The sequence below is a fragment of the Typopeltis vanoorti genome, chromosome 3 (assembly GCF_054136105.1).
Source record: "Typopeltis vanoorti isolate ZY-2024b chromosome 3, IOZ_Tvanoo_1.0, whole genome shotgun sequence".
Classification (NCBI taxonomy): Eukaryota; Metazoa; Arthropoda; class Arachnida; order Uropygi; family Thelyphonidae; genus Typopeltis; species Typopeltis vanoorti.
Genome location: NC_143551.1, coordinates 24,137,802 through 24,165,584, shown reverse-complemented (window position 1 = coordinate 24,165,584; position 27,783 = coordinate 24,137,802). Strand labels below are relative to the sequence as shown.

Below are 27,783 nucleotides of genomic sequence, written 5' to 3'. Positions count from 1 at the left end.
AAAACATATACATACAAAATATTTAGAAAACCTGTTAGTGCTCAAGTATTAGAATCCTCAAGATCTAACCACGACCAAGAACCTGAACTCAGATCTCCTGGCTGTCTCCCAGTGGGGCAAGGATAACCTTGTAAACTTCAATACCACCAAAACTCAGTTTTGTCTGATTTCTCGCAAGAAAGAGCTTCCATATCCACCTTACCTTTAGTAATATCCAAACACGATCAGATTTCTCTTCTTGGACTGACTTACACCTCTGATCTTTCCTGGCACAACCATATTTCAACTATAGTTTCTGCAGCCACCAAAAAACTTGGTGTACTTTTTTGCACAAGACACTATTTCACAACTTCACAGCTTCTGTACATAGTACAAATCCATCCAGCCATGGAATATTGCTCCTATATTTGATTGGGATGGTGCACCAAAATCCTCTCTAAGAATGCCAGATTCTATTTAATTTTATTAAAATCACTTAATTTTGGCTTTAACTGTAATCTTATTTTATTTTAACAATCACATTGTGAATATGCTGATGCACTGAAGATGATCAGTTTGTTTCTGGTTGAAATCTTTGCAATAATAATAGAAATTATTTATTCTTGTGAATACGTGTGTCTAATAAACTCTTTCTATATTTAGCTTCCCATTCTCACTAAATATTGTGCTTATCAAGCTAAAATATTTTATTCTCACTGAAAATGCAGTTGAAATTTCCACATTCCTGCCTATTTTCATAGTTTTTGTCTTTTTAATTTTAACTTCATCTGAAATTTGTTACAGCATTTATTCAATTTAGGTAGAGAAGCATGGAAAATTGCACTGCATTTGTTTAGGAGTACAAATATCTTCAATTGTAATATCAGATTTAATGCCACTTACTTACATAACATGATCCATACAGATGATAAATAATGTGATGAAAGTATTCATCCTTGTCTCAATGTAAAAGTGTATTTTGTATAAACTATCATCCTGTACCACATTTAGTTCTAACTGCTGGCTTACAATGCCTGAATCCAGCTTGTTCTCTATAAGCTTCCTCTTCCCAATTTTCCTAGCCTCTTTGGAGGAACGAATATTATGGAAATTCCTCTGCAACTCTCACATTGTTTTGTTTCCCTTTTTATAGATGGTACTATGAGAGCTCTACTCCAGTCATCAGGAATTTGATCTTCTAACCAGGTCTTCTGAATTATGCAGTGTAGCTCCTGCAAAACTTTTATACTCCATATTTGAGTATTTATCTAGGCAATATAGTCAATCCAGCTGCCTTTCCACATTTCAGGAAACTGTTCAGGAGGAATAAAATTAGGAGTACGTGCCAATACTTCAGGTAGAAAAAGTTTTGACACGTACTCCTAATTTTATTCCTCCTGAACAGTTTCTACCATACCCAAGATATCCAGAATATCTTTGTCTTTAGTTTTAATTTCAAATATCAAGAAGATGCAAAATGTTCTATGGCTGTTAAAAAAGCTTAGAAATGAACAGTACAGTAAAAGAAATTAGACTGTACTGTTCTTCCCTCCATTTCTAAGCATCTTTAGAAATGGAGGGAAGAACTAGAACATTTTGCACCTTCTATATTCTTACAAATACCTCAACAAGTCTTCTGATGACTTTTGTTTTGCTATTTTTTTACATATAGCTTAATTCACTTACATTTTTCTCTGCATTCTCTTAGAGCAAGGATGCACAAACTTGTTAAGGCTGAGGGCTGCATAGTTCCACTGTTACTTATGGAAGGGCCGCCAAAAAAAAACTTGAAAGTTATCTACCATATATTGTTTATTTTATTTATATCTATCATAATTGTTACAAAAAAGGTAATAAAAAGTGAGTGAATTTAATTTGATGTGTGACATTGCATTGATTTGACAATTGTTTTGATATTTGGTTCAAGTTTTGTAGTAGCCAACCGCAAAATTGATTCTAAATTTTAATCAGTCAAGCAGTTCCTATATTCATGACTGAAAAGGTTTGTTCACAAATATACGTTGAGCCAACGAGGCTTGCACATTTTAATGCATTATCTAGCAACCATTTATAACTGTTTTTATCGACACAACAATAGAAGTTTAATAAATTGCCTTCGTTAAATTTATTTCGCAGGCTCTCATCATTTTGAATGTCGATGAGTTTAAGCTGTGCTGATTCGGGTGCATTTTCGAGCAAAATGGCAAAAGGATTGCTAAATAAATCTAGCAATGGTTTCACTTTTTTAAAATCAGAAAACCGATCATCCTTGAAGGCTGATATCAAGTTATCAATCTTTTCAACATACACAGTTTTGAAGTTAACATTGAACTTTTCAGAAACTTTCTTATAATTAGGAAAATGGATGTAATTTCCTGACTTCAGTTGGACTTGAAATAGATTTAACTTGCACTGAAAAGACAAAATGTGGCCGTAAAGTTGAGTAACCAATTGATCTTTGCCCTGAAGTCGCGTATTTAATGTATTTAAATGATTAGTAATGTCAACCAGAAAGGTGAAGTCACATAACCAATCCGGATTTTTTATGTCAGGGATGTTTTTGTTTTTTTCAGTCATGAAGATTTCAATTTCTGTGTGAAATTGAAACGACTGTGTGAAAGTAGATGGAGAGAGTTGGTAAGGGATGGATCACTGATAAGTCTAATTGCCCTCCTCTGTATTGAATCGAGCATTTTGAGAGAGCTTTTAGGGGCCCCACCCCACATGTGGGAGCAGCATTCAATAGTTGGGCGGATTTGTGACTTGTATAATGTTAGTAGCTATTCAGGGGTGAAGTAACATCTTGAGCAGAAGAAAAATCCTAGTTTTTTTTGAGGCTGAGAATGCAATGTTTGAGATGCGTTTGTGCCAGGAGAGGTTTGATGTGAGGGTGATTCCGAGGAGTGAGATCTCAGGCTGTCTGGAAATTTGGGTATCGTCGAAAAGGATACTGGGAAAAAGTTGTTCTTTTTTTATGGGAAATAGTACAGAACAGGGTTTTGCTGGCATTAAAATTTAAGAGGTTATCCGAACTCCATTGTAGGATGGCTTGGAGATCAGAGTTGAGGGTGGTGGTGGTGATTGATGTTCTGTAGGATGAGATGAGTTGTGTAGGGTAAGGCTTATCGAATGCAAGCGAGGAGTGTAGTGTGCTGTCATCTGCAAAACTGTGTATTGGGTTGGTGGTCAATCGCAGTAGGTCGATTTACAGCAGGAACAGGGTTGGTGAGAGAACAGAACCTTGTGGGACCCCAGCATTAATTGAGTGGTACAAGGATAGGGAGCCATCACACACAATGTGCATCCAGACAGAAAACTGGCAATCCACCTACAGAAGTCCTGGGTCAGACCAAATGAATGGTAGTTTGCCTAGTAGGCCTTTGTGCTAGACCCGGTCAAAGGCTTTGGAGATATCTAGTGCAACCACTGAGATTCGCCAAACCTCTCCATAGCATTTGTCCAGAGATTGGTGACGTATGCGAGTAGATCTCCTGTTGATCGGCAGTGGCGGAATCCATACTGGCGGTCATTTATTTGGTGAGTGTCTTCAAGATAGTGAAAGAGGTGGGAATTGATGATTTTTTCCATTACCTTTGACAGGACTGAGGTAAGCGAGATAGGGCGGTACTTCGATGGCAGTGACTTGTCATCCTTCTTGGGAATGGGCTGAATATAGGCTAATTTCCAGTTTGTGGGATAGATTCCAGTGGAGTAGAGAGTATATATAGGTGACATAGGATATGGATCAGTTCTGGAGCACAATTTTTCAGAACAATTGGGGGAATGCCATCAGGGCCAGGAGACTTTTTTGTGTCTAATTGGGATGGTATTTTTCTGATTTCATCCTGGCAAAAGGATATAGGGGGCATTGTATGTTGGGTGTCTGGAATGGTTTGGGGACATTTACCATTGTCAGTTATGCATGCATTTGAAGCAAAGTATGAGGCCAGGAGATTGGCTTTTTCTATGGGTGATGAGGCAGTAGAGCCATCAGGGTGTGATAGAGGTGGGAATAGTGTTGGACAGAAGTTACGGCCAATTGCTTTGGCAAGAGACCAAAAGGCTCAGCTGCCATTTGGACAGAGCAAAAAGCAGGAAACTGCTAGTTTCCGGCTTTTTGCTCTTTCGAACTGTTTTGGAAGCGCTGATTGCTTTTTTGCATCTATTATGGGCTTCGGTGTAAGCTTGAAGGGGAATGAGGTTCTTGATTTCAGCCAGTTGTGGTATGTCAGGTGTTTCATCTCTACAGCCTTGGCACTTCTTTTGGAGAAAGTACAATGACCCCTCCAAATACACAGTGAAAGTAGTGAGCCCCCTGGTCAGAATTGCCCAGGGGGCTCACTACTTTCACTGTGTATTTGGAGGGGTCATTGGTGAGGAAGAGATCAAGGGTGTTTGGGGAGTGGTTTGGGTTATCTGGTATTCTGGTTGGCATCTGGACAAGTTGTGTAAGGTCATTGGTAATGGCAAATGTTTCTGCATCTCTGCCTGCAAGATCTGTACAACTGGAGAAGGAAAGCCAGCTAGTGTTGTGGACGTTAAAATCTCCTAGAAGGATGATTTTGCTGTTGGGAAAGTGGGATTGGAGAAAGTCAACTTTTAGGGAGAGGAAATTAAAGGGCTCAGGGTGGTTGGTTGTGTTGTGGGGAGTGATAGAGGCAGCAGATGAATTGAACTGAGTGGGGAAGGGATATTTTCAGCCAAAGGAGGTCAAAGTTGGGTGATTCTAGGTTAGGTGCTCTCTGGCAAGGTATGTCTGAGTAGATGTATGCACAGACACCATTTCACCCTTGGGGCAAAAGTTGTTGAAGAGTGAGTAGTTTGGGAGGTTGAGATAGTGGTGCTGGAGGGAGGTGAGATTTGGGTTTCTGTCAGGAAGAGTAGGTGGGGTTTGGTAGACTGTAGGTGGTAGTGGACACTATTCAGGTTGGAGTTTAGGCCATGGATGTTGGTGAAGTGCATGTGAAGAGTTTTTGTGGGACGTTTCTTGGACCGCATGGGTCTTGCACATTTCCTATGCGGTGCCTGCCTGCTGGTCTCCATGGTGGCTGCTAGTGACATCACTTGGTTTTTTCACCAGTTTATCTTGTTTGTAGTTGATGGTCAACTGTTGTCACCATTTTGACGTTTTTCTTCGAAGCTGCCGTCTTCGTTCTCTTTGTGCAAATGATAAGTCTGGTTGTGCATGTATGCATGATTGGGGCAGGAGTCTTTGAACTTGTTGAAAATATAATATTAATTTTTATTCTACTTAAAACTGATGATCACTTCCAATTTCAAATTCCTAGTATACTCTGGTAGAGTATACTATGGATTTCAAATCTTATTATAAGCTAGTATGAAAATATTGCTATCAACAATAACACCGTCAACGAAGCTTTTCTAAATTTGTGCATGTCTTCAGGTTGGAACATTATGTTAGTGATGACTAGTCCTTGACAAGAGAAATTCAACATGCACCTACCATTGTTATTAGCTTTGCTTTTTTCTACAAATATTCCAAAAACAATTCTATTTGCCTGGAATTAATTTCCTACCTTACTTTTTAGATCTTAAACAAGGAGAACTTTTCATTTTATGTCAGCTGCTTTCTCTAACAATTGATAAAATTCCTCCACTTCTTCCTTAGAAGAACCTTCTGCTGGACCATAGCATGAAAACATTTCATTGTCCAATTCTCCATTTTGAAGTTTGCCTACAAATTACCTGAAATTGTCTTCGAATCAAAAAGTTTATCTTCAAGTCTGGTGTTGAATGCTATTGCTACTCCTTACTTTCCGTGATCATTATTGCCCAAATATAACATCCTATATTTATTATTTAGCAAGATCTCACCTATTTTAGTCTTCTCTGTCTCAGTAAAACCAATTATGTCCATATCGTAATTCTCTAGTTCTGCTAGTTCTACTTCTTTTTGATACTTCATAAGTTGATGGTGTCTATCTTCAACTGTGTTAATTATGAGTCTGTTCCAGTAGCTGAGTTTTCAACATTCGCCTTGGTTATATGATAAAAACAGTGAGCCTTCTTAACCAGATGATACCCCAGCCAGCATGAAATTGCATCATGTACTATCAGGTTTCTATGTGGTTTAAGCCAATACTATAATACAATTTGGTCAGGTAAGTCTCAAATTTCCAGCCAGTTCTTGTTTGCTCAGTACCAAGTGGATACCTACTAATGAGACCAAATGAAGTTGAGGACCGAACATTGAGGACCGGGTTCAAGCTAGATAATCCATAAGCAACCTTTTTTTTTTTTTTTACTTATAATTTTGAACCAAAATAAACCTTGTTTCATAAATTTTATTTAAAAAAAAAAGATGCTTAGATAAAGTGCTCATCAATTCTGCATTGTTGTGAAACATGGCAAGCAATTTGCAACATGCAAAACACACCCATAAAAATATTGTAAACCTATGATACAAAACATTGTAGGAGTTAAGGATTAGAAAATTCAGAATTGTGTTCTAGAGGCCAAACATGGAACTCTTCAGAAACTACTTTAGGCCTTTAATAGGCAGGATGGTGTCTCACAATAGGCAATGAGGTCACCTAAAGGAATTCACAAATGTTCATGCCATAAGCAGGATTTAGACCAAAACTAGTTACAGAGTAAAAACACTATCCACTCAATCAATCAGGATGGCCAGGATACTGATGGTATATATTTAAGCATAATTGAATACAATAACCTAAACAATATACATTTACATAGATTTACACTGACAGTGAGCATGCCAATCTCATATAGAGGTGGCACGGTTTCTACTGCTAAAAGTAGTCTTTCCCCTCTGAAAAATGAATAAACAAGCCAGTGAATACAAACATTCACAAATACAACAAATTGTGAAGATAAAATTAGTTGTTTTATCATTACCTGTGTGAGTTAATTTAAAATAATAGACAACAGGATGTAATATGTAAAAGAAGGTGAGATGGGATCAAAATGGAACTACATATAAAATTTATTTCAATTATCACACATAAATGAATCTCAAAGCACCCTTTTTTTCTATTTGAACTACTTGTATTAAAAGTAGGACATTACAAAAGCAATTTTCTAAAGGATGACAAATATATTTAGATAGCCTAATATTTACATGGAGTAATACTGTCAAAAAAACAAAAAAAAAATACACCTAAATATCATAAACAGTAAGTACACTATGGAAACTGTCATCTGAAAAATGCTAAATGAAAAGAATGTATTTCTAGAAATTATGGATACATGTCTAAAGATTCACAGAACATTTTATTAAATAGATTTTTATTTCATAACAATATATTTTGCAAATATTTTTCATACCTTTGAACCAAGATATTCATAACCACTGATTATTTCAGGAGCAGCATATGCAGGACTACCACAACAAGTATCTAGATGGCTTTTCATTCCTCCCTTAAAAAAATAATAAAATTATAACTGACAGCATCCATTTGTCATAACAAATCTGAAGAAAAGAAATCAATATTTCACCAGAACAGCAATATTTTTCATTTTCTCCTTAAAACACAGGAGATTATACATATAATGTCTAAGTCTCCAGCAATTCCCCCCCCCCTCCATTCCTGTGTGCAAAAAATAAGACATCCATATTATTATTATTACAGGGGACTCCAGGGAGTCCTTAGACTCATCGAGGGAGGCCCTAAACATCATGTCCACACAACTATACAACATTCTCACAGTATCTATCATACCCTGCCTTGAACTCACTCACCGTCATAGCACCCACAACAGACTCTGGCAGCTTATTCCACTCATTTACCACTCTAAAAGTAAAGAACCCCAGCTCTAACACCCTTGCTAACTACACTCTTGCCCAGCTTCCATAGATGTCCCCTAGTTCTCCCACCACCAGTCCCGATCTCAAAAATATCCTCTGAATTAATCCTATAGAAACCCTTCAGCAATTTGAATATCTCCCCTTTTCCGCCTATCAACTAATTTCTGCAACCCACAAATCTTCAACCTGTTCTCATAAGGTTCATTCCATAGACCTGCTATCATCTTGGTCACTCGCCTCTGGATCCTCTCCACCTCCTCCTCATCAAGAAGAAACCTAGGTGACCAAATCTGGGCACAGTAGTCTAGATGAGGTCTTATCAAGGCTTGGTACAGAGGAACAATAACTTGCATGTCTCTGCTCGTCAAGGTATTTTTCAACAACCAAGTGAGTTAATGAGCTGATTTAGCTACTTTTGCAATGTGCCCCCTAAACTTCATCTCCCTATCCAACACTCCCAAGTCCCTGGCCTCTTCAATCTCCTGGAGTACAGTTCCACCAATGTGGTATACTGCAGCTAATCTTATCACCCCAAAATGCATAACCTTACATTTTGTCACATTAAATTGACATCATTCTCCTTAGCCCAGAACTCCAATCTATCCAAGTCGTACTGCAAGATTTTGACATCTGCATTCAGTATTGCCCTACCCAACTTTGTTTCATCAGCGAACAAATTAATAACTGTACCTCTTAGATCCTTCCCTATATCGTTAATGAACAAATTAAGCTGCAGTGGTCCAAGAACAGAACCCTGCGGCACACCACTAGTCACAGGCTGTCTTTTGGACTCTACTCCTGAATAAACTACTCTCTGATATCTCTCCATCAACCACCCACCTATCCATCTCGCAACCCTATATCCATTCCCATATGTTGTAGTTTACGGATTAGAATTCCATGTGATATCCTGTCAAATGCCTTAGCCAGGTCCAGCAGTATCACTGTAAACCCATTATCCTTATCCAGTTCAGCTGTCACTGTGTTATAAAACTTGAGCAAGTTACTGAGCCATGATCTCCCTTTCACAAAGCCATGCTGTCCCCTGTACAGTATCTCATTTTCATGAGATACTGTACGGGGACAGTATCTACCCTTGACTACTTTCTCCAAGACCTTGACAACGACTCCTGATATGCTGATCGATCGGTAATTTGCAACAGTAGTCTTGGATCCTCCTTTATGCAGTGGAACTATTTTCCCCTCTTTCCACACCTTCGGGACTAAACCAGACCCGAGACCCAAATTAAATAAAATGGTCAAGAGCACTGATAATTCTTTAGCAGCTTCAGGTAAGACCCGTGCCGGTATACCATCCAATCCCACAGATGTATTCACATTAAGGTTCTGTAATAGACTATTCACCTCCACTTCATTCATCACAATTCCCGTATAAACTAATGGTTCCTTCATTTTTTCATTGTCACCATCTGGATGATATACTCCTGCGAAGTGCTCGCTCAGTAATTCCACTATATTGACTGATTCAGTGACTTCCTTACCATCGTTATTCCTTAAAATCATTTTGCCATGTACAGTTTTTTTTTTTTTTTTTTTTTGCCTGCAGCATATTGAAAGAACTGTTTGGGATTCTCTTTAGCTTGCATAGCTAGTTTCCTTTCATAATCCGCTTTTGCTTTTTTTACCACACTCGTTACCTTTCTGGTAACGAGTGTGGTAAAAAAAGGCACATGAACACTTTATACCATTCATGTGCCTGCAGGTCACCTCTTTCTTTAAATTCCCTCCACAGTTGTTTCTTTTTTTGCAGCCCAAGCTTAATGGTGTTATTCATCCATTTAACATATGGATATCCATCCATATGTTCAGATATGCAGAAATGCTGTACACATACCTTCATATCTTATTACTAACTATTATAATAACATAATTAAATCACATAAATTATTCTTTATTCGTAGAATTTTCCCCTGAGTATCACAGGCATCATCAGTACAGGCACAAAGCGCCACCATATGTTCAGATATGCAGAAATGCTGTACACATACCTTCATATCTTATTACTAACTATTATAATAACATAATTAAATCACATAAATTATTCTTTATTTGTAGAATTTTCCCCTGAGTATCACAGGCATCATCAGTACAGGCACAAAGCGCCACCTAAGTAGCTAATGTTAAATTTCCTAAATTTATTTAATTATTCGATTATAATAATATAATTTTTTTTTTTAAATAAATATATACATGTGTATACAATTATATGTTAGGAAAGATTTGCTGCTTTATAAAGTACTATCTCCCACAAGGGGGGAGAAGGCGTAGACCATCGGATCTGTTTAGGTTAGGGGAGTGAAGTAATGTTTCATATGTTTCTTTGTATAGCTGTTCCATTAGGAACCAACTTTTGTCTTGTTCCACTTAACTCTATGTCTGGTGTTGATGGCATGTTCTGCAATTCCAGACTGTTTGGGTTCAAGGTACTGGATGCACGACTGGTGTTCTTCTAACCGGACCTGAGCAGATCTTCCTGTTTGTCCGAAATATGATAATCCACATGAGCAGGGAATCTGGTAGACACCTGGATAGCTGAGATGTGGGAGCTTGTCCTTTAGAGACATTAGGAATGTGGAGATTTTTCTGATGGGTCGAAAAGCCACACAGATATTTAGTAGTTTTAGCACCTTAGCTATGCGTTCACTAACCCCGTGTACATAGGGGATAGGTATATGTGTAGGTTCTTCTGTACTTGAAAAGGATGGTGGAGCACGACTACTTAAAGCTCTTTTTATGAAGGACTTCTTTAGCCATTCGATATGAAGGAGGAATTAATATACTGTAATTCTTTTTGTAAAAGTTCTTCTGAAGAACAGAAGGAGTTAGCTCTATGAACTAGTGTTTTTATAGTACCTGCCTTTTGACTATGATGGTGATGTGATTCAGATGGATGTACTGGCCTGAATGAGTCTCTTTCCTATAGACTGTGAATTGTAGATAACCACCTGGTTGGCAAAGAATCAAGAGGTCTAGAAAGGCAAACTGCTTATTTATTTCTACTTCTAGAGTGAACTGGATCCTTGGATGAAGTGCATTAATTTTTGAGAGAAACTGTTATAGTTCTTCTGCGGTGCCCTTCCATATGGCAAAAATATCGTCCACATATCTGAACCAAATGTTAGGTCTGGGTGTAATGTTGTCAAAGATACGCTGTTCAAAATGCTCCATGAAGTAGTTGGCAATAGCAGGAGATATTGGATTACCCATTACTGTCCCTTCGATTTGTTGGTATAACTGGTTTTTGAAGGAAAAATAACCGGACTTTATTACAAATTCAAATAATTTGACAATGTCTGGAGGAAATTCTTGGTGTAGTAATTCTATGCTGTCCACAACGGAACATTCATAAAGAGTGAAACAACATCCAGACTAATCATAATCTCTGAATCGTCTAGATGCAGATCGGAAATTTTATTTCTGAAGTCCACAGAATTTTTTATATATGTAGCAGTTCTTCTAGTTGAAGAAGTGAGTAAAGTTGACAGAAATTTTGATATTTTGTAAGTGGGACAATCTATACAGTCTACAACCGGTCTTAATGGAATTCCTGGCTTATGTACTTTTGGAAGACCATATAATCTCGGTGGGTGCCCGAAGGAGGTCTTTAGTATTTTCTTTTTATCTTCATCCCATATCGATATTTTTTCTATAAGGGCGTTAAGCTTTTTTATTTGACTAACAGTAGGATCTGCAGTGAGGGGCCTATAAGTCGAATAGTCGCGGAGTAGTGAAACATTACTTCACTCCCCTAACCTAAACAGATCCGATGGTCTGCATCTTTTCCCCTTGTGGGAGACAGTACTTTATAAAGCAGCAAATCTTTCCTAACATATAATTATATACACATATATATTGATAAAAAAAAAAAAATAATAATAATAATAATTAATTATTATAATTGAATAATTAAATAATTATTATTTAATAATTAAATAACTAAATAATTAAAAATAAACAAACAAATAATAATATAAATAATTAAATAAATTTAGGAAATTTAACCTTAGCTACTTAGGTGGCGCTTTGTGAATATAACAGTTATTGTTTAATTAGCCTTGTACCTGTACTGATGATGCCTGTGATACTCAGGTGAAAATTCTACGAATAAAGAATAATTTATGTGAGTTAATTCCTTTATTATAATAGTTAGTAATATGTCTACTCACGGTACTTCCTTACTGAAACTTCATATCTTATAATACACTCTGACGGACATTAGATGTGATATTTTACATAACTTTGCAGTATCATGTGTATGTGAATTTGTCTCAGTATGAAACAAGTGCATAACACAAGACAAAATATAAGTTCTTTACAAAAACTTTTTTTTTTTTCATAAAGTAGAAACTTTGTATAATTATTTTTCCAATTCTGTATTAAAATAAAATGCCTAAAATTTTATTGAAATATTTTCTTCTTTTCTTCTTTGTGCAGCCATTCCTACAAAGCAGATAAAATACTACATAGTCCAATTACCCCTCCCGCAATACACAGGAACACATTATCATTTTTATTCCCTATGTCAGAGGTACATCAGAAAGGACAGTCAATGTACTGATGAAATGGCCTTCGCACCACATTCAAACCTTATGTTAAACTAGCCTAAGGATAAACTTCACCCTCTAGTACGCCCTGGAGTGTATGAAGTTCCATGTGACTACTATGGGCAAACAGGAAGATCAGTTAACATCTGCTTGGAAGAACATAAAAAATACATTTGCTACTATTATTATGGCAAGTCAGGACTGGCAGACCATACTTTGGACACCTTTCACACAGGATTAGATGGAAGAAAACAAATGTGCTATTTAGAAGTCGTTACAGACCTGAAAGATTATTTTTTGAGTCACCCATAGCTTTGAAGAACCCTCCTAACCTGAACAAATATGGTTGCATTAATTTGCCAAAAATTTGGGAGACTGTTATGTTAAGAGCAATTCCCACATAGTTGTAATGTTTTCTATTTTCATTTTTTTTTACATTGGAGGGCACCAAAATAGGACTTAGATCTTTTGTCTATTACAACTGTATTGTTTCACTTAATCACTGTCGTGTATACAAGCTGTGTTGTGCTCTGATGATGCTGATTTGAAATTCAGAGAAATATAAGCAGTTAATAAAACATCTTTTGATAAAGTTGTTTGGTGTTGTTAATACCATTAAAAATAAGTCATGAATTTTGTTTATTGTCTTGTACTTATATTCATTTTGAGATAATGATGTGGCTAGGGTATTTAATTTTTTGATTCCACTTTTGTATGCTAGAGATTAATGCTTGCCCTCTCAGCATTTTAGAGCCTCTGTAACTAAGTCAGTATTGATGACATTTGGTCGAACTTGAATTCAAATTCTATCTAGGATACAAAGAATCTTTGTAAGGGCTTTTCAATAAAAGGTGAGGTACTCAGTCTCTACAGACACAGTTTTTTCTTTTTCGTCTAGAAACTCTGATTTTTCATCTTCTACAAAACAAGCAAACTGGCCAGAAGAACAGACACAATATACTAGCCTTATAGCTTCAGCTGTAGCATTTTCATTATTTCTATTTGTTTTTTGTGGGGTGATGGTGAGATAGGCAAGGATGTGTTTCCCAGTGTGGATAGGCTTTCTGTATACTGAATAACTGTTGAATACCTCTCAGAGTATGACCTGAAATGGTCAAGTCCAGCTGTTTTCAAGTTCAAGAATAAAATGTATAAGATGTAGGCTGTTTTCAGGTAGTTTGTAAATTCCTTTAGTTGAACTCAGCTGGATGATAAATATACCATCCATATCAATGCACAATGTAGCAAAATTCTGGGTTTATGATGTAATTTTCTATGGCTCATTCCCTCCGATATAAGCAGATATAGAAGTGAACCCATGGCAAGACCCTGTTTTTGTTCACATTATTATTCTTTATAACATACAAACCATACCAAAATCTCTTCACTAAAAACTCACTTTCACATCCACTTTACTAACATCTGTGTCATTAACAAACATAACAAATGATATCTACCATCACTAGTAGTATTCCAGATCGCACATCTTATTCCTGACAGAAACCCAGATCACAGCTACATCTACTACTCTCCACCTCCAGTGCCCAAACTACACTCTTTGTGATTCTTTTCACCACAAGGGTGATACCTGTGCCTTTGTGAAATTTGAGAGAATAGCTAATTTAGAATCCCCTGCTTTTGACCTTCTCTGGTTCTTAGTTTCCTTGATGAAATTTGATCACCTGCAATCTAGCTATCCAAATAGTGACGTCATCTTTCTGGCGATCTCAATGCATTCAATTCCAACTGACTCCCATTACTTTAATGCCACCAAACCAAGCAGGATGAGAAGCAAAAGTCTTTGCTATAAGTAATGACCTCTAACACAAATTGTATATCTACCCACTCGAATCCCTGATAACCCTCTTCACTCTCCAAATACTCTAGATCTCTTTTTGACCAGTTCTCCTTCCAGATACACCATAGAGGTCACATCTCCTCTTGGCAACTCGGACCACAATCTTGTGCAAGTTTCCTCTCTCTCATAAAACACCCCTCCTACAACCACTCCTGCCCTTGCATCCTCTAGTGCTACAAAGGAACCAATTGGCTTGACCTCTGGAATTTCTATTCCTCCTTTTCTTGAGTAAATACAAGAGTCAGATATATTAGGTTTGATATTGTTTCTCTATTTACCAACATTCAGTTATCTGACACTATTAGTTTACTATATGATGATTCCCCCCTCCTGATGTTCTGAAGATTTTTGAATTTGTTATACAATCAGGATATATCAGCTGGAAAAACAAGATCTATAGACAGGTTGCACTGCCATGGCTTGCCCTCTTGTCTCCACTTTTGGCAAATATTTTTTTGAACCATCTGGAAGATACCTTGTTCTCATCCATTCATCCCCAACCCTCTCTTTTGTTTCATTATGTCAGTAACATTTTTGCTGTTTGTCCACATTCTGAAAATGAACTTACCACTTTCCTACACATTCAATTCACAATGGAAAAAGAAAATGCTAGTAGTGTAGGACATAATTCTTACTCGCAGCCTCTGGTGCTTTATCAACCAATGTTTATTGAAAACCTATCTTGATTGGCAGATACATTCATCAAAAGTCTGCTCATTACTCCTCTCAAAAAATTGGTGTTATGAAGTCTTTAATTAATAGAACATATAATGTGTGCTCCTCTCCCTCAAGCTTACAACAAGAACTTCTCTCTATTAAAACTTCAATGGAATTAAATGGTTGCAACCCTCATCAAATCTATCACATAATCAACTCCTGTGTTCCAACACTTAAGGATTCTTCAGACCACAGGGTTTCAATCCCTTATATTTCTGGTGTCTCTGTACTTATTAGTAGAAATTTGAAGAAGTATCACTTTATTCCCACATATTTTCCTATCAACAAAATTTCTAATCTGTTACCTCTATCTTTAGCTAGTGTTTACCAGATTCCTTGTGAATGTAATTTGACATACTTTGGACAGACAGGCATTCTGTGTTAAAAAGAATTAATGAACATCAATGCTACATTGAATACATGAAACTTCAAAAGTCTGGTCTGACAGAGCTTAGTATTGACACTAAACACAGTATCCTGTAGGATGAAACTTGTCTTCTCCATAGAAGCAGTTTTAAGCATTAATATTAATTTATGGCTTGCAACAACCATTTTTAATTAGTAAACTGATTGTGGTATGTATCTTGTATTCCTGTTCTTTGATTTGCTTGTTTATACACACTGATGATGATGTATTGTTATTTTCAATACAAAATACCTGTACTTTCAAGTTTATTACTATCGTTATGGTGTAATTCTGCTGTTTATAGTTATGCCACAGGTACCTTTAAAAAAATAAGAAAACTAAAAAAATTTTGAAAATTAACAAATTAATTAAAAACTAGTAAAGTATGTACAGGAACAGCAATATCATGTTGTGCTAGCCTTTTCATGGGAATCATTGTCAGAAGATAAACATATAGTAAGTTCTGTGCTGTTTTATTATTTACTAGTTTTATTTAAAGTTTCATTTTTGACTATTGAATGTACATGTTTAAGTCTGCCAGCCTGGTTGATCAAATGGTTAGCAAATGCACTCTCCAGTCAAAAGGCTGCGAGTTCGATTCCCGCCATGGGCATGGATGTTTGTCTGTGAAAATACTAGTGGTGGCGGTAAGCAGTAAATTGCATTGGTGTGGATGATGATGGTAGTTATGATTCGTTGTAGTTGGTGGAGACAGAGAGTTGTAGAGTATGTGCCCTTCCTCAATGAGTCTTTCGAGGTGTCACATAATAATAACAATAACTGATCTTAATTTTTTAATTTTTTATATCTTTCTCTTACCATATGTTTCGCTCAATCAAGTTTGAATATCTCACCATCCCTAACTTCTAAAAAATATACAACCAGATATGTCTTTTTAACTACTCTTTTAATATAAATGAAAAATTCTATATTAACATCTAACTTAGTCTCTGGTTGGAGAAGCAGAGTAGCTCCATATCCCAATAAACTTTTCTATTTGTTGTTATTGTTTTAAATCAGGAGTGGCATGAAACCTAGTTTCAGAAAATGCTGAAAATGAAAAATCATGAACTGATCAAAGCATTGATAGGAAGAACAAATGAAAGTAAAAAACTATTTTTTATTTTTTGGATATTTGTATTGCAAAGAAAAAAATTCTATCACAGAATATACAGATTATGTAGATAAATAATATGATAAGCAAAATTTGAATGAAATAAATGATTTAAATATAAATGTTTAAACTTGCCTTGGGTCTACCACAGAGGCCAAAATCAATTAATTTAAGATTCTGTTCCTCATCTAAAAGAAGATTTTCCTACATAAAAAAAACAATAATTAAAATAAATTTTAGAAAGTTATAATTCTAATATTTCTAATATTAATCAGTTTAAGAAGTAGTATGATAGGCATTTATGCGACTAAAGATTAATGTAGCTTCCTACAATGAGTCTTCGGACTCCATGATGATACCCATGTAATTATAATTATTATTTACTAGAAATAATCTTTCACTCACAAATATCTTACTACCATTCATTTTCTGAAAAACTCTGAAGGGATGTGTAGTCAGCTTTTACTGTAACAAACTCATAGTGATCATTTGTATTTCAGGAACAGGTTGCTATAGTGGACTATGATTAGAATAGCATTGTGACTATGGGTTTTGACCAGAACTTTTTTGACAGTTTATTATTAGAAAATAAGAGAAGGAGTTTGTCATAACAATGTTTGCTGTAGTTAGTGAACCTTATACACAATAATGATAATCCAACCTAAACAATCAAGGAATTATTAATATTCTATAATTTCTATTAACAACTTTCTTCAAATGTTAAATTTATCAGGTACTGTCTTAGAAAATTTTTATACTCTTTAATAAACTTAGGATTTCACAATAGTCCCAAGTCAAAATATTAAACTAGCAATATACAAGGCTGTGTTCAAGTCAATTTTAACTTATGGGTGTGAGACAGCTGGGTTAGAAATAAAACATTGATCAAAGAATGAAGACCACAGATATGATAGTTCTGAAGAAAGATTAAGGGAGCAAACAGATGGTATCAATTGTGGTATTATATTAGAAATGAGGATAATAGGATAATAAGCAGAACGGGAGAAGAAAGGTTAACAAAAGAAGTGTTCTTTGCCAGGATGGTAAGAAAAAGACACAGAGGAATGCTGAGATCTATGTGGATTGATTCAGTAAAAAGTGAGTTGAAAATGATCTAACTATTTATATAGTACTATCATAACATCCTACACATGCAACCCTGAAGGTACATGTCAAAAATTCCATGATGATGAGATTTGGAAATTGTATAAGATAAGGTTCCAAGGGAATTCAAAATTCTACAATTACATGGTGTATTTTTTTATTATTATTATATATTTATCTGTATACCAATTCAACAGTATTACTGTGTAGGGAAGTGATTAGGGAGAAAGGAGTATGTTTCTTGAACAGTTGAAGGTCCTTTTAAAAAAAACAATGTGAGAAAGGCTGTTCAAAAAAAAAAGGGGGGGTGATGGGGGGGAATAAAAGAGAATGAGAAGTTGTTCAATATGTTTGAAGCAGAACCAGGTATGGATGCTGACAAGTAACTTCTTGTGTTTTTACATATTTTGAGGAAAGTGGACATTGTGAAATTCAGGAAATAGTGGATAGTTAGATAGAGAGGCACCCATGAAATTCATAAGAAGGTATATTATGTAGAGTAACATCCATTTCAGGTGTAAGCCAGAAGTTAGAAGAGAAGAATGTATAACAAGACAATTAATTGTAAAATCATGTGTAAGGCAAAGTTAGACCTGGTCTCTGCTGCTATTCGTCGTTTATATGGATCACTTTATGAAGCAAATGGCATTAAACTTGATAACAAAATTGGAGATATTGAACTCTGTTCCTTAGTTATGCAAATGTCAAAACATACTTCTAAATCCACTAAAAGTCCTCAAAACTAACTTGAACTCTTGATATGAAAATAAGTGATAAAAAACAAAAGCCAATATATCAACTATTTAAATGCAAAATTAAATATAGAAAAAGATAAAGCAAAACTGGTAAGATGTTCAATAACAAAATTGAATAGCTGAATAATAACTAGTTGAGTAACTGATATGGAACAAGTTAGAAACACAGTATTTAAACCAGTTTTAACTAAGATGGATGTGAAAGTTTGAGTAAAAAAAAAAAAGTTAAAAAAATGGAGACAACAGATAAGTTTTGTTTTGAAGACACGTATGGAATTGAAGCATCAATGGTAGAATCACAAAAAATAAAGATATTAGAAAACTGATATTATTAGCATTGAAGAAAGTATGATCAGAGTTAATCTGAGGTAGCATGATCATGAACAGAATGGAAGAAGAAATATTAGAAAAACAAGTACTCATGAAATCACTGGAAAAAGATGGCACTGCTCACAGCCAAGTAACTTGACTTCAGGAAATTAATGCTATCATAAGGCAGTAAATGGATTAACTGCATAATTCTATGTCTGTAAAATGTGTATTCTCTGGTCATTTGTCAGTCTGATAGGATACCCCTCCCCCCAATAACTATAATATAGTCAGGCAACATTATAGACTTCATTAATTTGTGAAAATATGGTTGATAAAAAGCAAAATGAAAATAAATTTAGTAAAAAGGAAAACTTGATTGTGTTGGACTCGCACAATATCCTGTATGCCATCACAGGACATACATATCAGGAAATGATAAAGAATGAAAAGTTTATTAGTGTTACCACAGCATCAAAAATAAGAATGATTTTGATGGAATAGCAGCACACTGATTAGCCGACGCCTTGATTCAAGAAGTATTTTGTACTATAATAATGTTATGCTATAATGCCTCTCCTAAAAGTTAATTAAATTGTTTAACATAAAAATGTATAAATTAATACTCACTGGTTTTAGATCTCTATGTGCATAACCTTGATTATGAATATAAGCTACTGCTGATACAATTTGACGAAAAAATATCCTTGCTTCCTCCTCTTCTAATTTATCTTTTTCTACTATGTAATCAAAGAGTTCACCCCCAGGACAATACTGAAATACAAATAATTTTAACTTGAACTTGAATTTAACTGTATATGAGATTATATTACAAATCGATATTACATGTTTAATTCAAAATTCAACTATAAATTGTTTTAAACATAAGATATAGACTGTGTGTGTGTGTGTGTGTGTTGATGGTAGGAATATCATGTAGTCTGGAGGATAAAGTAAGGTAGACAGTGAGCTGTAATAGAGTAGCATGCCCTCCTACGATGAGTCCTTGGACTCCTTAGAGGTGTCGCATAATAATAATAATAGACCTTTTTTTCAAATTCTGAAAACATACAGTTGAACTTTGTTGTAATGAGCAAAAAGTCAATGATTTTAATTTACATGTATTCCCATACAATTGCTCACTTTCATAACGAGTGTACTACCTGGATATACCATACAAATTGTGGTAACTATGCAAACATCCTTAATTGCTCAGATAGTTATGGGAATACCAAATTCTTGGAGTAGACAAAAATGAAAGAAGTGACTTAGCTTTTATGACCACCTGCATCAGATTTCAAGCTGGTTTATAACCAAATCTTGTCCTTGGGGATAAAACTCCTCACTACTTACCTCTCCAGTGTCTAGCTGTGGCTCTCCTCCCTTGCTTTATCCCAAACACTGCCATAATGATAAAATCTGTTAAAAATGAACTCTTCCATCAGAAACATTTCTACTAAAAGAAAGTCTCTTTCATTTCATGAAAAAGTCAAAATTATTTGCGAGTTAGAACCTGGTGTGAAAAATTTTGAAGTACGTAAAAAGTTTTCTTTATCCTTTTCAAATAACATTGAAATTGTGGAAGAATAAACATGTTTACATACAATATTTGCTCAACAATATTTGGATGCAACAATTTTGTATGTAACAATGGTTGGTTGAATTGATTTATAAACTGACATCGGTTTAAAAACAGACTAATTGAAATCAGGTTTATTTTTAATTAATATTGTGTTTAATTACAGAGAAATAAACTGTGTTTAGTGTTAAGCATATGGTTTCAAAATTATAGACAAATAATTGTGTTTAATATTAAGTGTATTGTAGGTTTACAAGCATATCATACAAATAATATCTAGGTATGTAACTGTATTATTCTTTCTCTTGAATACTTCATTTGTTTTTTTTTAATCTACATTTATCAAGTTATTGAGAATTTAAAAAAATATATACAGGGGTTGTTTAACTCATCACTAATATAATGAGTAATGGGTTTTATACAATGAGGAAACTTTTCTCGATACAGTGGTGCTTGCTATAACCAAGTTTGACTGTATTTACATTAATGTTACTCATATCACATTGACATAACTAGTGAATATTTATTAACATTCATACATGTGTGTGCATGCACAGGGCTGAATTTAAGGTCATGTATACTGAGAAGGCCCTAAACCATAGTTCTAGCTCATGCATAAATCTGGCCATGCACGTGCGTGTCTGCACGATGTTTCAGATTTAAAGATTTCCTTAAATAATAACAGCATACTGACAGATACAGTGATAAATTTATAACCATTTAAAATAAAGATTTCAAAATATATAATTGGCAACAGAATAAACCTGACATGTTTGTATAACTAATGTGTCTAACCACCAATCAATCAGCATCTCTGGAGTGATGGTGAAGACTTTAGAGAAGTTGGTAAGAACTCACAAAAATGAGTTTACAGATAAGCTATATTTTCAAAGAACAGCAAGGGTTTACTGAAGGGATGTGATATTCCAGCAATTTGCTCTTATTATATAATAATGTTACAGATGAGTTGGATAAAAGGGATGGATACACTATGATACTGCTGTACTTTCAGCAGTATAATAATAATGCTAAGCCATTTAATAGAATACCATATGAAAAGTTGTTGCAAAAACTGGAGAATATGGGACCAAAATATAAATTCTTGACATGGATAAGTGGATGGTTGAAGGATACATATCAGAAAGTGGGATTATTTATGGGTGGGGGTTGGGCATCTGACAGATTTAAGGTGACCAGTAGTGGACTCCAGGGATCAGTCATTGAACCATTGTTGTTTAATCTACATATTAATGATATTGGGAAGGATAAAGGTTCGATTGTTTAATGATGATGTAAACATGCTATTGATATGCAGCTTACAAAATGACTTGAATAAGCTGAAACTGTAGATGAATAATGGCTGTCAATTCAGTGTTAGTACATATAAAATTATGAATGATAGCATAATGAGATTTCCAAAACCGTATTATATTGATAGGATTATGCTGGAGAAACTGATGAACCTAGAGATCTTGGAGTTATGTGGATAGAAAGTTGAAGTTAAAAGGTCACACTGCAAACACAACACACAGTCTAATTGTAATATTTAAACAAACACTAATCTTTAAAAAGATAAAGAGGTCATTTTGCCTCTTTGCAAGGCCTTGATATGACCACACATGGACTACTGTGAGTGGATTTGGTCTGAGAGTTCAGATGGAATAAAGAAGTTGTGGAAAGGATGCAAAGAAGAAGAAGATGGGAAGATTGAGAGTATATGGACTGCAGGCACTAGTAAACAGGAGAAAGAAGAGAAAGACGTCTATAAACTTCTGACATGGTGTTACAGGTTATTGATTGATGAAACTTTTTGTTATATAAAAAGGTGGGGGAGAAGACTGGGGGCACTGTAGAAGTTTGTGTGCAGCTAAGAAAGAAATGAGTGAAACAGTTTGCCTGTTGAAATAGTGAGTGCATCTAGTGTGGGTGATCTATGGCATCACTTGATCAATCCTTGAATCTGGAGATCTCAAATAATAAGGTAAGCTGGCATGCTGGAGCTGAATAAATTTAAATGGACCAACAGAGAAATTAGCCAAAACACCAAACTAACAGTTCAGAAAGTGTTCAAACCAATTTTAACTTATAGATCTAAGAGCTAGTTCAGAAATAAAACAGTTAATCAAAGACTAGAAACCGCAGATATGAGAAAAATTAAGGGAGTGAAAAGATGGCATCATTTGGCAAATTATATTAAAAATAAAGATATTGAAAAGAGACCTGATTCTGTTAGCATCCAGAAACGTGTGCACAGCTAATCTAAGGTGGTTTGGTTTATTTGGATTTATGGTCAAAGCAGTTCAGGCTATGAAGCCAATGTACTGCATCTGTTAATTGCATGTGTTCTAATGGCTGGTCCGTGGGATGAAAAACCCTGCCACCTCCATATGAGACTGGCTAACTCACCCTCAGTTGAAAAGCCCTGATAATAGTTCTTTGCATCCTAGATGGGATTCAAAATGGCAATCTAAGGTGGTATTGGTCACTTAAACAAAATGGGAGAAGAGAGATTAGCAAAACAGGCATTTGATGTCTAGATGGTACAATAAAGACACAGAGGAATACAAAGGGAATTGATAATATTGGGTTGACAGAACAGACTAATCTGGAGGAAAAGTGTTGATAGGGAGTTAATAACATAATAATAACACATCAGGAATGCCCTCCTCCCAACACGCCTCTGCGAAAAGAATCAGGAACTGGTAGAAATAACATTTTTGTCATGACACACACACACACACACACACACAGTAAGACAGTACAGAATTCCTAAGATTCACAAATGAGATGTAACTTTCTGTTATGGACTACAGATTCATTTATAAGCTCCCAAAATTATAAAAGGAAAAAAAAAAATTGGAAGTTACATATTTTTATTCAACTGAATATATAATCGCACATAAAATATATGTATGCATATAGTTTCAACTAATTCATTTAGTCATAATAACTTATAAAACTTCCTGCAGATTTAAGTTTTTTAATATCATTGTAATACCAGTCTGTACTGTATGCTTTAACATCTTGGCAGAGTCAAACTTATAATGTTGAAAAATCACACCATTGATTTACTGCTGCATTAATGCACCAGTAAATCAGTCGTGTGATTTTTAACAAATCAGCATTAATTAAATTTAAATTAATTTTAAATAAATCAGCATAAATAGCACTGCATGATTCCCAACCTTGAAAGGATGTAAACATTAGTATCATGAGTGGGCTTCTTTTTTTCTTTTCTTTTTTTTTTTTTTTTAAACATATCTGTAGTTCATTTTATGTAAAAAAAAAAAAACTCTCTGAATCAAACATGAAACTTTTTCAAGCCACTTCAGGCCTCCAATAAGCAGGCAGTGATTGCATACCGAGCAATGAAATTGGCATGATTCAAACTTGCAACTTTTTAGTTGGAGAAGGAATATGCTAACCACTCAGTCAACTAGGCCAGCGCTTCCCGAAATGTGGGCCGTGGCCCCCTTGGAGGGGGGGGGGGGTGAAATAATGAAAACAAATTTAAAATGTTTTAAGATTAAGTAGATTTTTTTTTATTTTAAAAGAAACGTATTTAACTTTTATTATTTATTATTTCTTTTTTGTTATTTTTTATATTTTAATGGAAAAATTCACACATTGGTGTTGGTTCACAAACTTTGCTTCCTGCATATTTTGGCGCCTAATGAATATTAGTAAATATTGCTTATTCATATGCTTCATTTCAAAGCAGTGGTTAATTGTATTTACTTCGAATGCTCTTCAGGGAAGCTCCAAATCTTCCTGTCCCTTTCATCACGCGTACGTAATCAGGGACTGTTGATACTGACTTTATATACATATCAAAACTCATTTTATATTATCACTATCATCCGAGCTAGTTTTCTGTTACCAATAAAAGTTTCGCATATACTTCACACTTGAGGCAATAAAAACAAGTACTTTTATTATGCCAATGAATAAGGTCTGTGTAATATATTTCTCAACAAATAGTGCAATTAGAGACAACTGGGGAAAAAACACTAATTAATGAATCACATGTCCCCTCACACAGAAACTATGCTGTATAGACTGAAACAAAACCATATGTTGCATGGGCAAACACAGTATCTAACTAAAAACTATTTAACTAAAAACTATCTAACTAAAAACAGTTTCACATATGGAATTCGGTTGAAGAGAGTTAGCATTTCAACCTCAATTGTCAGCTATGCTTTTATCTTTCGGTTGTGCGATCTTTTTGTCCGTTTTGCGTTAGGCTTAATTACTGTAAAGGGAGAAAAGTCACAAAAGAGAAAAGTGTTCCTGGTCCGGGGATTCCCTCATTCAGGTAATATTCACTAATTTCATGTTATCAGTCGGTGGTGTGCCAGTATATCGGTAAGTGGTGATATTATTTGATGTAGTCTAAGTTAAAAGATTTAACCCTGAGATGAATAAGTGGCTGATAAAAAATAAAAAAAAATTCCCGCGAGCAATCAGAAGAAGCAGAAACAGACTCAAAAAAAAGGACAGTATTTCATATTTTACCAGAACAGCCCGCATCATCTTCAGAACCAAACGGTAAGAGGCAAAAAATGTAATATATGCATTTGCTTTTTGCAATATTCGCTGTGTATATTTTGTATTGAATATAAATACAATAAATATTATAATAATATATCTCTCTATTACGATTTTTTTTTCGAAGGGGGCTGTGAAATATTTTTATTTTTGCAAAGGGGGCCCTGACATCCAGAAGTTTGGGAAGCACTGAACTAGGCCAGTTTATCTCCTTATCAGCATTTACAGGAAAACCTTTCATATGCAATGAATATTCATGAGAACACCATTATAGTGAGCTCACTTATTAAAAAACTACAGAAAAATATAACAGCTATTCTTTCAGTTCCTGCGTTCCTCACAAAGGATGAATGCATCAAGAATTCTTTATATTTTAAAAATAAAAATAGCAGATTTAAAACTGAATAACTGATATTATTATTAAATCTGAACATTATATATATTTTTAACTATAACATTATCCCAAACTCTAGAATTGTGTATATTATTTCTGGGAAAACTCCCATGTTACTCCTCTTAATAAACTATTATAATTACGGCTATTTTGCCTGCTTCAGTTTAGGAGTGCCCCTGTTTAAATGTCATTGGCTATTTACTCATAGATTCTTAGGGCATTGTGAGTGTAAATGTAACAAAAAGTATATGTAGCATAAAGAATAGAAATTTACACATACCTTTTTCTGGGTGTTGCGGCTTTTCCTCTTTCTGCGATGTCAAAAAACTACTGAGTGTGTGTGGGGGGCATAGGCAATTTGGTAGAATTAAGTTAGAAAAACCCGGGTTTTTTTTCCGTAATATATATAAACATATATATTATATTATATAAGGTGGGGAAAAGGTGAAAGGGTTGATTTTTTAAAGTAGGGAGGCCCTTCCCCCTCCCTATTTTAAAAAATCAACCCTTCCACCTTTTCCCCACCCTATATAATATGTTTATATATATTACGGAAAAAAACCCGGGTTTTTCTACCTTAATTCTACCAAATTGCCCCCCCCCCCCCAACACACACACACTCAGTAGTTTTTTGACATCACAGAAAGAGGAAAAGCCGCAATACCCAGAAAAAGGTATGTGTAAATTTCTATTCCTTATGCTACATATACTTTTTGGTACATTTACACTCATAATGCCCTAAGAATCCATGAGTAAATAGCCAATGACATTTAAACAGGGGCACTCCTAAACTAAAGCAGGCAAAATAGCCGTAATTATAATAAAAACTCTAGAATTGTGTAAAACAACTTTCCAGACAGTGAAATTATATGAATTTATTATACATTCCAGATATGTTTCTGAGCCAAAATAAATTATACAAGCAGACTGAAATGACAGCTATAGGCTGTTGAGTTTCTTCTAGCTGCTGATCTTCTCACACTATGGATAACTGAGATCTGGTTTGAGGCTGCATAGTGAATGGTGTGTGTATTTAATACTCTTCTCAAATTAGTTTTTTTTGTTGTTGTTGTTATTTTCTTAGAATTATTATATGGGCACATCCATGGAGTATTAAGAATCATCATGGGAGAACCAATCTACCTACACAATCTATCATACCTCTCCTTGAACCCATTAACAGACAAAGTATTCACAGGAAACTGATTCAGGCAACCCATTCCATTCATTCACCACTCTCCAAGTGAAACATCTAGTCCTCATGCCTTTGCTAACCACTCTTATCCAATTTCCAGGGATAACCTCTTGTTCTGCCCCCTCTAGCCAAGGGCTAAAACATTTTTCCTGCATCACACCTATAAAATCCTTTAAATAACTTAAATGTTCCTATCATATCTCTGCTTTTTTTGCCTATCAACTAACTTCTGCGATCCATATATCCAAAATATGTCTTCATGGGGGTATTCCAAAGACAACTCACCATCATGGTCACTTTGTAATATATTTGTTTGTTATTCTTTTTTTCTTTTTCTTTCTATCCATTCTTTAAGTCTTTACTTACATTTATATTTTGTCCACCCCTTTTTTCTGCAGTTAGTTAGACCTTGTGTAGTAAGCCAATCTAACATAGCAGTTCCTAAACATTTGCGCAAAATCAATTAAGAAATTTATATTTTCATAACGACTGTGTCACTTAATTGACTTTCTATTGCTTGAAAGTTAGGGCGAGAAGATAACAAAATTAAATTAATATGTTTGCACAATTTCTTTACATGCAAGTTGTCGCAAACTATCCCTTTAGATCATATAGGTTTGATTTTTATGAGCAGTACTTTGGTATGCAGGAATCAGGCAAATTATTTGGCTGATTTCTGCATACAAAAGGGTAAATACTAAAATCAAAATATCTCTCAGGCTCTATACTTTTCACCAATATTAGCTTGGATTCCAATTAATCAACCTAGCTTCACAATTCTTCTTTAAACACTTAAATATAAAGAGCCAACAAGCTTCATTTCGGCGATATAAACACTATTTAAATTAAGGGGATATTAGATCACACATTGTTTTAAAACTGAATAAGAAACTCAAAGATTGGAATCAGAGTTTCATGCCAAATATAGTAAACTATAAAAATATCGGCAATTACTAGCATGAGCTAGTGCAAGTAGTCCTAGTACGTAGTACAATACCGAGCAACTCGTTGCAAAGGTGGGTAAAGTTCTGATCGTTATTCTTGGTATTTTCCATAATGTAAAAACACATTTCCCAAGAAATGTATGCTGTTATTACATTCTGGTGGCAGGTCACTACCCAGACTGGTTTCAGCCTTTTTTGAGGCTTCATCAGTGAGTAGCTAGACCAAAATAATACCAAAGGGTATAGCGAAAAGAACTTAGATACTCTGCTATACGAGTTGTCCAAAAGGTGCACCCATCAAGTTACATAAATATAAAGAGCCAACAGGCTTCATTTCGGCGATATAAACACTATTTAAATTAAAGGGATATTAGATTCCACACTGTTTTAAATCCGAATAAGAAACTCAAAGATTGGAATCAGAGAGTTTGGTCTAGCTACTCACTGATGAAGCCTCAAAAAAGGCTGAAACCGGTCTGGGTAGTGACCTCCTACCATAATGTAATAACAGCATACATTTCCTA

The 27,783-nt window shown here is 35.0% G+C and overlaps 1 protein-coding gene across 1 annotated transcript in view; it reads right to left on the bottom strand.

Moving 5' to 3' along the window:
• Positions 1-27,783, bottom strand: part of LOC150107996 (maternal embryonic leucine zipper kinase-like) — a 201,144-nt gene that overhangs the window by 113,667 nt on the left and 59,694 nt on the right. The window contains exons 5-7 of the mRNA XM_090415504.1: positions 19,227-19,370; positions 16,564-16,632; positions 7,288-7,380 (exon numbers count right to left, since the gene is read on the bottom strand). Of these exons, the coding sequence (XP_090271630.1) occupies positions 7,288-7,380; positions 16,564-16,632; positions 19,227-19,370 (306 nt within the window). The remainder of the gene's footprint in view (positions 1-7,287; positions 7,381-16,563; positions 16,633-19,226; positions 19,371-27,783) is intronic.